This window comes from Brugia malayi, assembly GCF_000002995.4.
Source record: "Brugia malayi strain FR3 genome assembly, contig: Bm_v4_Chr3_scaffold_001, whole genome shotgun sequence".
Taxonomy (NCBI): Eukaryota; Metazoa; Nematoda; class Chromadorea; order Rhabditida; family Onchocercidae; genus Brugia; species Brugia malayi.
In genome coordinates, this window is record NW_025062477.1 from 10,195,925 (window position 1) to 10,208,739 (window position 12,815).

The 12,815-nt window shown below is 19.6% G+C and overlaps 1 protein-coding gene across 1 annotated transcript; it reads left to right on the forward strand.

Moving 5' to 3' along the window:
- Positions 1-6,615: 6,615 nt before the first annotated feature.
- Positions 6,616-12,364, forward strand: Bm11609 (Uncharacterized protein; the record flags this gene model as incomplete). The annotated part of the gene is made up of 10 exons (XM_043080737.1): positions 6,616-6,630; positions 7,429-7,600; positions 8,116-8,166; positions 8,357-8,500; positions 8,889-9,038; positions 9,277-9,418; positions 11,084-11,228; positions 11,395-11,453; positions 11,646-11,828; positions 12,253-12,364. The coding sequence occupies 10 exons, from the start codon at positions 6,616-6,618 to the stop codon at positions 12,362-12,364; spliced, it is 1,173 nt and encodes a 390-aa protein (XP_042936671.1).
- Between the last annotated feature and the right edge of the window lie 451 nt (positions 12,365-12,815).

A 12,815-nucleotide genomic window follows, 5' to 3' on the forward strand; every position in this document is an offset into this window, starting at 1 on the left:
AATAAATCAATCGATTAATCGATTAATCGTAATGTATCCAAACGAATGAATGAAGTGCTAAAACTATAATTAAATTATCCGAAATGATTTACAAATGAAATAAACATTTTACTGCATTAATTAATAACATGTGAAAACGAATTAAATTAAATAAAATTTATTTTAAAAAGAAATAAAAAATTTTAATCCTTTCATTGTTTGTTTTTTTTTTCATCTAATTTCTGAAATGAATTTTTGACTGTACAAAAATTAATAATTTTTTTAATATATTTTATATTTTTTAAAATACATTTTTAATTTAAAATATTTGTTATCTGAAATTTTTTTAAATTTAAAAATATTGTTGAAGATTAAAATAACTAAAAAGTTATTTTCTTTGTTTTTTATTTTTCTTTGCTTCAATCATTTCAAATTTTTTTTTTCTAGTTTTATAAATTATTATAATATTATTCAGATAAACTAATTTTTTTTTCAATTGCATATTAATTATTTTATTAATTTATTATACTTTTTTAAACCGATTAATTAATTAATTGTATGAATGAATATTTATTTCTTTTGCTTATTTAAAATCTAATACTTTTGCGAAAGAAATTTTTGAGTTTTTATAAATTAATATAATAAATATTATTAAATATAATAAATATTAGTTAATTGACTAAAAAAGTTTTTCATGTCTTTCTTTAATTCAATTTTTAATTCATTTGAATTAAAAATATGCTTACTTTTTGGTATAACAGCAAATGTTATCTGATAAATATAATTTAACTTAATTAAAATTATCAATTTATGCTTCCATTATTAGCATTTCAGAAAGAAATTATCAAACCAAATAATCATAAAATGCATTGCAAAATTTTCTTTTTATAATTTTACAAAAGTTGTATAAACTGTAAAAATTAATAAAAACAACAAAAGAAAAGAACAAAAATGATAACTTTGATAGTAAATATTATTAAATATTTTATTAAAAATTAAGTATAAAACAAAATGATAATTTACGTGAAACATTAAACGCCAAACGTTTTAATTAAACGTCAAACGTATAATGCATTTAAAAAATAAAACAAAAAGAGGGGAAAAAAGCATTGAATCATCAGTCAGTAATCATATATTTATTTCCAATATTCTCAAAAGTTTAAAAAAAAAAAAATGGCAAAAAAATTTTAGATAAATATTAAAAATGAAATTTGATAAAAAAAAATGAAAGATAAAATAAAATGGAACGTATAAATTTGCTATAAATATTTCAATTTAATAATTAATTATGTATGATAAATAATTAAATAGTTTATTGGTAGAAATAATTAATTACTAATAAACAAAATAGTAAACAAAAAAAAAAATACAAAATATTGATGACAAAATAATAGTAAAATAAAAAATAAAAAACATATAAACACACATACACGTAAATTTCAATTAATATAAGTGTACGGACGTGTATGAGTATGTGTACGTGGATTTACGTATGTATGTAAGTGTATACATTTACAGTATGTATGTGCGTACGTGTATGTTAAAAAAGCATTATTATTAAAGAAATTACGGCGGAAAAAAAAGGAAATTAAAAGCTCAGATGACGAATTCAACCAAATGACACATACGTGTATGTATGTGCGTATATATAAATAAGCGTGTATGTATATGCATGTATGTATGTATGCATGTATGTATGTATGTATGTATGTATGCATGTATGTATGTATGTATGTGTAGTCACATATGTTTCTATTTGAAAAACAAAGCTAAAATGTGAGAAATGATAAATTTGATGGGAAATATGAGGAATTCGACGAATTGGAAAAGAGAAAATGAAATTGGTAGAAACTTTCTGTTTGCAAACAATTTTTGATGAATGAATTTCAATCAGTCATAAAGTAAAGTAAAGAAAAGTTAATATCATCTATTACACATATTGCTTAAGTAATATTAAGTAAAAATATAATTTCAAATAAAAAAAAATAAATAAATAAACTTTAAAAAATTGGAATTTAAGAAATGGGAAAAAAAAAAAGAAATCGATTAATCGATTAAATTAATGCATAAGTGAAAAAGAGAAATGATAATATTTTGTTTCTTTTTTCTTTTTTTTTTTTCCTTTTCGTTTTTTTTTTTTTAACAAATGCTGAAATTTTCATTTTTTTTTTCTTGTGGAAAATCATATTTTATTTTTTGTTTTCTTATTTAATTTATCATTGTGATAAAATTTGTTATCAAAAAAATTTATCACTTCATTTTTTATTGTGCATGATTATGTAATCAATAATAAATTTAATTTTAATGATTGAAAATTTAATTTTAATTAATAAAGCTGAAATTTGTATCAAGTTTAGCAGAAGTTTGAAACAAATAATGAGAGAGAGAAAAAAGAATAAAACTAAAAGCTAACCATATCATTAATCATTAAAAAAATTAATATAATAATTATTCGTAATGTTATTCAAGTATTAATTAAATTTTTATCAATTATTATCATTTTGTGAATTAAAATATAATAATTATTGAAATGATTGAAAATAAAATATATTCTATGTTAATTAATTTATAATAATTATTTCATTTTGTATTAAATATGAAATTGTTTCATTGTGAAACAAAAAAAAGTTTAATAATAAAATGCAAAAAAACAGAAAAAAAAAAAAAACGGAAAGAATTTCATTGTGAAAAAGAAAATAAAAAAAAAAATTCAACAATTGAAGTTTTTCATTAATCTTTTCAATAGATATTGTTGTAATATTTTTCGTTTTTCTCAGTTTACAATAAATCATTTAACATTGAAACAAAAAAAAGAAAAAAAATTCGTGCAAAGTTGGAAAATTTTTAAAGAAAATTTTGTTTAATTTTTAAAATTTTTAAACAAAAATGCATCTTTCATTAAGTGAGACAAATTATTTTGATATTATTTAAACAATTTCAAATGTAATTTATCATTACTTTATCATATTATTATATATTAATTTATCATATCTTATATATTTTCAACAAAAAAAAAAAAAAAATAAATAAGTTTTGAGTTAATTTAATATTTAATTAACTGTTTAAGTCAATTTAATTTGTAATTTATGTCATTTTTTTAAATAATAGTTTGTAATTTTTATTTAAATGAATTTAATTTAAATTTATGTATATTACATACATACAAAAACTCAACATACACACATACACATGCATAAATTTAATATATTACAAACAAAATAATAATATATTTTGTATATACGTGTCATCACACGTACCTGTCAGCAAATATTTACCCACTATATCCACGCGGATACGTCGAATCACACGCATATATCCACGCACATAAGCGTACGCACGGTTTTATCGTCCTCTCCCACACGTAGCATTCTATGCGTATGTTCATGCCACTCTACATTCGTCCACGCACGCCTATCTTCTCGCCTCCACCCACACACACCTGCTCACGTATATTTGATACACACACGCACGCACACACACACACGCACACACACATACACACACGTACCTATGTATGTGCACATTAAATTAGTGATAAGATACAGTCATTATTGTTTACAGTAATACAGAAACAATAAGCGAAATATGCTAATTGAGCTAAATGCATTGATTGCTAAACTTTTAAGTAAATAATTTTAAATTAAATTTATTTACAAGAATTACTGTAAAATGAAATAAAAAAATCTATTTGAAATTTTAAAATGAATGCAAGGAAAACGAATAAAATTGGCGCATTGCTTAGCTTAGCTTAGCTTAGCATTTCAAATGATGAAATCATTTTAAACATTTTTTTAAAAACAATTGATCGTTGACCGAAACAAAGAAACTAAAAATTGAAAAAATTACAAAAAAAAAAAAAATTTAAATTGTTTTCTCATATGCAACATAATAATTCTTTTCTCTTCATTTTTTTTTTCTCTCTCTCTCTCTCTTTCTTTCTCTTTTCATTTATTTAATTATTTCAAAATTCCAACAATGAATTAATAATTTGTTAAAAATTAAACTTTTCCATTAAATATTAAAATTTTAAAATTTGCTATTAAAAATATGAAGATTAGGAAGGAAAATGTTAACATTATTAAGATTTATGTTTTTAAAAATTATACTTTTTTTTGATATTTTATTATCAAAATAGAGAAATTAATATTTTTCATCATTTTTTTTTTAAAAAAAATTAATTTATTAATTGATGATTAAAGTGAAACATATATATTTGATATTAATATTTATTGTAAAATTATAGTTTAAATGAAGTGTTAAATTTGGCTCAAGGAAAAAGATATGGAAAAAATTGTGATAAAAGATAAATGGAATAGTTTCCAATTTTTACGGTTCATTTATTTGTGGGTAAATTTATGGGAAAAAAAAGACAAATAAAAATGAAAGTGTTTTAAGGGAAAAGATTGAACGTAAATGGCTTTCTATAAAATTTATTTTCCTAAATGGTTTATTTATAAATTTACTTTTAAAAGCAAAAAAAAAAAAGTAATAAGTAAATATTAACTTGTAAAATGCATTTATTATACAAAAAAAAAAAAAAAAAAAACAAATAAATTTCTTTGTAAATTGAAAAAATTAATATGTTTACTAATAAATTTATTAAAAATTGTTATTATTGCAATATAATTTTACTTTTTTTTTTCTCAGGAATTTATAATATGCAAATCTAATTGGCCAATTTCAACAAAAAAAAAAGTAATAATAAAATGCATTTAATTGTTATTATAATATTATTTCAATCATAATTATTTTGCAAAATTTTCTTTTTCTTGAAAAAAATTGAAAAAAAAAATATAAAAATTATATTAGAATATATTGTTACTTTTTTTTTTTAAATTGTGCAAACTAAAATTTTAAAAAAGTCAAAATCAATGAATTATTTCATGATAATTTAAATAAAATTTGTGATGTTAATTTAGAAGCAGATTTGATATTTCCAAATGCAAATTTAAATATAAATTTAAATTTCATCCATCATTCGTATAATATTAAATTATAATATATTGTAATATAAATACAATAATAATAGAAAGAAGAACTGATGTGACGAAATTTTTTTATGAAAAATAATTTTTTTTCTCAAAATTCTGAAGCAAAATAACTATTATATTACCATTGCTTTATTATTATTATTACTATTATTATTATTATTGTTGTTGTTACCATTATTATTATTATTGCTTTTGTTATTATTATTATTATTATTATTATCATTATTATTATTATTATTATTATTGTTATTATTATTGTTACCATTATTATTATTATTATTAAATTATTATTATTATTATTATTATTATTATTATTGTGATGCATTATTGCTACCATTATTCTATTGCTATCATTTTATTACCGTTATTATTATTATTATCATTATTATATACCATTAATGCTATTATCATCATTATTAGCAGTAATAATAGTAGCACTGGCAGTATTGCATTTATTGTTAAACGATTTTTGAAAAATGTTGGCTAATGGATGAAGGAAAAAGAAAAATTTTTTTTTTTTTTAATTCTAATGTTAAATTTTAATTTAAAACTTAATTTCGTTTTTTTTTTTTTTAAATTTTTATCAGTGTTGTAATTTTTAAATTTCTTTCATATTATATTGTTCTTTCTTTTTAATTTTCTATTACATACATGCTGAAATGATAGATGGAAATCTTCAAATTTGATTATAAAATTCCATTTGAAATTATTATCACAAAAAAATTCATAAATTTTATCACTTCTTTTTAAACTTAAATTTATATAATTAAAAATGAAATTAGTGAATAATAAAATGCATTCTTGATAAATAATATATTTTTCAATATGCTTTTTAGTTTTCTTTTTTTTTTTCCTATTTTTTTTTTTTTTTTTAAACTAACTTAAATAAATGCTAAAGTATGCATAAAAATTGAATGCAATATTACCGGAAATGTTCGTTGGCTAAAAAACGGAATAGAAAATTGTCGTTTTCCTTTCAATATTTTTGCTTATTATTATAGCATTTATATTAAAGTATGAATATATTTTCATAATATTTCATTCATTTTATTATAAAATAAGCTCAAAAATGCCAAAATATAATTTTAAATAATTTTCTAAAAAAAAAAAAATTTCATCCAACTTTTTTTTTTAATTTTTCATTTTTACTATCACTTTTAGTTGTCTTTTTTTTAAACAATATTTTCATTTACATGACATATGATAAAAAGAATTTATGCAAAAATCAACTGATATGATAAATATTTAGTTGAGTTTATCATATTTAATTATGATCGTTTATTATTTTATGATTGCCAAAGTTATCACTGTTATCACTAAATGTCAAATTAACTATTAATTATCATTTTGTTGTTGTTATAGAAATGATAGTAATAATAGTTATTATTATTATTGTCTTATTATTTCATCGTTATCAAATTTATTATCATTTACGCTTTGTTTTTTATTTTTATCAACATGATTATAATCATTTAATATCATTATCACTATGCAATAATCATATTTAGATTGATTTTATCTTTTTAAGCAATATTTTATAATTTTTTTCTTTTTTGCAATTTTAAAATTTGTGTTTTAGTTTGAATTACCTGCAGTTCAATTTTTGTGAATTTTTGTTTAATTCAAATTTTTACGAATAAATGAAATGGGACGATTTGGTGTAAGTTTAATTTTAATTGTTAATAAAATTTTCTTTTCTTTTCTTTTCATTCCCATTTTACTTTTCGATGTTTAATTAATTATATAAACATTCTCTAATTAATTAAGAAAAGATATTTTCTTGTCAGATATTTTCAAATTAAAAATTTCATTTATAATTATAATATTTTCAAATTTTTTAGTATTTCATGTTATATGAAAATAATATCTGAAATTAAATATCTAAAGAAGGAATAAATAAAAGAAAAGAGAAGCTAATTAATTGACTAATAAACTTAATATACTAATAAATTCTAATTATTGTTAATCATAATCAGAAATAAAAATAATAAATTAAAACAGTTTTATGTTTCAATAGAAATATTATTTTATTTTATATTAGATTAATTTTTCTTAATATTACAAAAAAAAAAAAATTAGACACAAAAATTAACGATTATTAGATAAAAATTGAAATATTAGATTAATTTTAATATTTGATATTATTAGATTAGTGAATTAATAAATTGAAAACTTGTTAAAATATAATACATTAATTTTTATTAGTTATATGTTATAATAAAAAAATTATTATTTTGTCATATGATTTATTTTTTTAATATTAGATTAATTTAAATTTAGATCAAAATTTAAATAATAATTTTTCTATTAGATAATATTAGAATTTATAAAACTAAAAAAAAATAACTTATCAAAATAATGCATGTGATGATAAATTTTTTTTTTTTAAAAAAAAAGTTTTATCTTATCTATAAATGATAATTTTGCTAATTGGTTAATTAATTATAATTAATTTTAGCGTGAAGTAATATCAGTACACGTTGGACAAGCAGGTGTACAAATTGGAAATGCTTGTTGGGAATTATATTGCTTAGAACATGGTATCCAACCAAATGGTATGATGGCAGGTGATCAAGCAATTGATCACGAGGATATTTCATATAATACTTTTTTTGCTGAAACTATTTATGGTACTAATTTTTTTTTTTGTGAGTAATAATTATTTAAGAAATATTTTTTTAATTATTGATTAATACAAATATGGAATAAAAAGAAAAAATGAATTATTGAACTGATAAACAACAAAAAAAAAAAAAAAAATTATTAAATGATAATTTGATAAAGAAAAATTTAATATTTTCAGCATTTTAAAGTTTAATTATTTAATATATGATAGTATTAAATTGACAATTTTTTATGTATCTATTAATTTATGATATGATAGTATTCAGTTAAGAATTAATTTTGTTTTATAAATTTAACCACAATATATGATTAACCATAATTTATTAAAATAAATGTTTAATCAATTTAAATATTATTTAAAAATTCCCATTTTTTTTTTGTAATTAATCATTTTTTAATATAAGAGTTGCTAAAAAAAAAGAGAGAAAAAAGAATTCAAATTTTATAAGCAAAATTTTTTGAATAGTATTATTTTAAGTTAAATATGAAAAAAAAAGAAAAATTTAATTTTTTTTTTTAGGTAAACATGTTCCACGAACAATTTTTATTGACTTAGAACCAACTGTTGTAGGTAAATTTTTAAATTTATAATTTAATACTTTTATTTGTTTTTTTTTTAAAAAAAATTTTTGCTTTTAATAAAGACTTTTTCAATTTTTTTAAAATTGGAAATGATATATTTCAAGAAATGGTAAAAAAACAAATTTCTTGTTGTTCAATAAAAATAAAAAAAAAAATAGAAAAAGGAATTTAATTATTAGATGAAATACGAACCGGAACTTACCGATCGTTATTTCATCCGGAACAACTTATATCCGGAAAGGAAGATGCAGCAAATAATTACGCCCGCGGTCATTATACTATTGGAAAAGAAATTATTGATGTTTGCATTGATCGTATAAGACGTAAGTAAATATTTTATTAAAAAAATATTCATTTAATTTCATTAATTAAAAAAACAAAAAATGATTGAAAAGCATAAAACATAGACTTATTGATTTTTTGCCTTCAAATTTTAAGTCTGATTTAAAAAAAAAATTGCTAAAAGATTGAAATTAAAGAAGAAATGCTCATCGATTTTCTTTTTTTTAAAGTTTTTTTTTATTAAATAAACACTGCCAAAGTTTTCATTTTTTTTTTTTTTTTTTTTTTGGAAAAAAGTAATGTAAATAAAAATATTAACCGTAAAGTAAAATTTAAAATTATAGTACTATGTACTATGAAGTTCTTTCTTTTTTTTTTTTTCAGTTTTTAAAAAACGACAGAAAAAAAAAAATTTAAAAATTCATTTAGGTATGAGCGATATGTGCAATGGTTTACAAGGATTTTTAATTTTTCATTCATTTGGTGGTGGTACTGGAAGTGGTTTTACAGCATTACTTATGGAACGTTTATCAGTTGATTATGGCAAAAAATCAAAACTTGAATTTAGCATTTATCCTGGTTTATATTTCATTTAATTAATAAGAAAAATAAACAATAAAATGGAATGAAAAATAAAATTAAAATATTTCAATATATTTAATTAAGCGAAAAATTTTTTAATTTAATAACATTTAATATTTATTATCCTTATTATCATTATTATTATTGTTTACTATTATTTGTTTATTATTTTTAATAACTTTATTAAAAATTGCTATTACTACTTTTATAAATAAAATTATTATTATTATTAAAGCTCCAAGGATTAGCACAGCAGTTGTTGAGCCATATAATTCCGTTTTAACAACTCATACAACCTTAGAACATTCCGATTGCTCATTTATGGTTGATAATGAAGCAATTTATGAAATTTGCCGAAAAAATCTTTCTATAACAAGGTAAATGTAAAAATTATATTAGAAATATAAAAATTATATAATTTAAATTAATAAATTACCAAAAGTTAAAAATGAGAATAAAAAATGGAAAGATGAAAAATTTTTCATTAACTTAATCACTTTTTCTTAGTAATTTAATTATATATATGTATTTGTTACTCATTACAATTAATTTTATTATTAGCATTTCTGAAATGGAAGCGAAAAAAAAAATTAAATGAAAATAAATGTTTAATTATCTTTTACTTATTTTTTAATTTCTGATTCAACACTTTTTTGTGCTTTTAAATTTCCTTTTTGTTTTGTTTCAAATTGTTTATTTTCAATTTCGACCAACGTATACAAATCTTAATCGTTTAATTGCGCAAATTGTCTCATCGATAACAGCATCATTGCGATTTGATGGAGCATTAAATGTTGATTTAACTGAATTTCAAACAAATTTAGTACCATATCCAAGGATTCATTTTCCGCTTGCAACATATGCTCCAATTATTTCCAGGTAATACTAAAATTCAATTCCTTTTTTTTTTTTTTTTAATTTAACTTATCAGAAACAGATAATTTTATCGATAAATAAATTTTATAAATTGAATAAGCTGACATGCAAAAAAGAAAAGAAATTAACTAAATAAAATAATTAAATTTTAATAATATTTTATGATATAGTAAGAAAGATACAGCCAGGAAGTGAATTTTGTGAAATATATAATTGTACTGAAATTGTAGACAATCCTGATTTTTTAAAACTATTATTATTATCATGAAAGATTATTTTTTCACGTAATATTAGTAATTTTTACAACTATAATCATTTATTGCTATTATTATTTCTTAACACCATTTGTATAAGCAAATTTAGAATTTTTTTCTTACTGCCCCGTTTCCTTGTGAAACAAAGTAGGTTTCTTTTCTTGATGGTTCAATTCATTGACTGGTAGAATCTCGAATCTGTATTGGTTCCGTTCTGTGTACGTATGCTATCTTCGTGAAATATTTCATTATTCAAACCCCAAACTTGGGTAATTAACCCACAGATTAACATTTAAAATTATACAACATTACAATAATGAATTGATACATAACACACAAATGTAACCTAATTAAAAAACATTTAAAGATATAAGCAAGCTAGACACCTCGCAACCGAGCCATACCAAACAAAGAACTACAATGAATGGCTTTGTAAGGAAGAAAATTGGGAGGGACTTATGGGTGTTAAGGTTACGAAGTGGATTAAAATCACTTAAAAAATAGTCTTTGTTCATTACGTTATAGCTTCGCCATTGTGGCGATACCATTATTCATTATTAATATTATTATTACTATTATTATTAGTTATTTAAAACTTATTTTTCATATAATAATATAAACGATTATTCATATTTTCGTTTTTATTGTTTTATTATTACTGTTACTATTATTATTATTGTTACCATCATTATTACTGCTATTATTATTATTGTTATCATCATCATTTTTATTATTATAACTATTACCATTATTACTAATATTTTATTTACACTTTTATAGTAAGTCTTACTTTTTACTTAAAATAATTTTTGTTTTATGGTAATAATATTCTCATTGATATTATTTATGCATAATAATACTCATTCACAAGTAAATTTCAAATTTTTGCTAAATGAAACATTAAAATTTTAGTGAGCGTGCATTTCATGAGCAGTTAACAGTACCTGAAATAACACGGCAATGTTTTGAACCTGGTAATCAAATGGTTAAATGTGATCCAAGACAAGGAAAATTTATGGCATGCTGTTTACTTTTTAGAGGTGATGTGGTACCTAAAGTAAGCTAATTATTATTTTCAGTTTAGATTTCATATATTTAAATACTATCTTTTCCTCATATATTAAAAAATTTGAAAATAACATTTGATAAGTAAATAAAAGATAAAAATTGATAATTTAAATATTTATCGTTTTTACTCTCATTTTTTTTATTTTTATTTAAAGGATGTTAACGTGGCTATAGCAGCAATAAAAACAAAACGTTCAATTCAATTTGTTGATTGGTAATATATTTTCTGTTTTTTTTTTGGTTCAAAACCTTTTTTTTAATTTAATCATCCTAATTTTTATTTCAATATAAGTGATTAATTAAAAATGAAATGTTAATTTTAACTTTTTTGTTTGATCAATTATAATTTATTATTAAAATGGAATTTTTTTTTTTTTTGCATTCCTAAATTTTAGATAGATTTAAGGTGTCCAACAGGTTTCAAAGTTGGTATTAACTATCAACCACCTACAGTTATACCTGGCGGTGATTTAGCAAAACTTCAACGAGCTGTTTGTATGTTAGCTAATACAACATCAATTGCTGAAGCCTGGGCTAGGCTTGATTATAAATTTGATTTGATGTATGCAAAACGAGCATTTGTTCATTGGTAATTTTAATTTTATTTTTTTTCTTTTTTTCAAAGTTGTTATAATAAATTGTAAAAAAAAATTCAAATTTTAACATTTTTTAAATTATTTTTCAATTTTAGTCTTTTAATTTTTCATAAATTAAATTTTTTTTTTCATTTTGAGGCACAAAATGAATTTCTCAATTTTCGTGCAATAACGTAAAATTTTTTTTAATTAATTTCCTCTTCAAACTTTTTTCAAATATTGTTGAAATTATTAAATTCCTTTTTTCTTTTGCTACTATTATTCATTGGAATTTTTTTTTTTTTATTTAAAAGAATTTACTGAAATTTTTTTTTGTCGTTCTGTTATTATTTTAATTTAATCTTTTTTTTTGGAATTAAAATGTTATTTAAATTTAAATTTGATATGATTAAATTTAAATTGAAATTTTTTCATAAGGTATGTTGGCGAAGGAATGGAGGAAGGTGAATTTGCAGAAGCACGCGAGGATTTAGCAGCATTGGAAAAAGATTATGAAGAAGTAGCTCTGGATAGTTTTGATGATTACTAATTTAATTATTGAAAAATAATTATTAATTAAGTTATGAAAAAAATTATCGATTGAATTAAAAAAGAGAAAAAAAAAATTTTTTTATTCAAATATTATGATTTTAAGTGGTTTTTTTTTTCATTTTTATTCCTTAACATGCATTAAATTTTTAAAACTTTAATTATCAAAAACTTTTTATTATTTTCAAAATATATTTACATATTTTTTTTTTCGCATTTTTGTTTATAAAATATATTTATACTAAATAATTACACAAAATTATGAATGGAATGTAGTATCTTTGTTTAAATTAAAATATAATTTGAATTTTGTTTTGTGATAATTAACACAAAGTATATTAACATTTTTTTAAATAAAAAATAAATTTTTTTGTAACTGAAATAGTTTCTTATCATTTTTTCACTCTAAAGTTATCACTTCGCATTTCTTATTCAAAAGTTACAAAATTCAT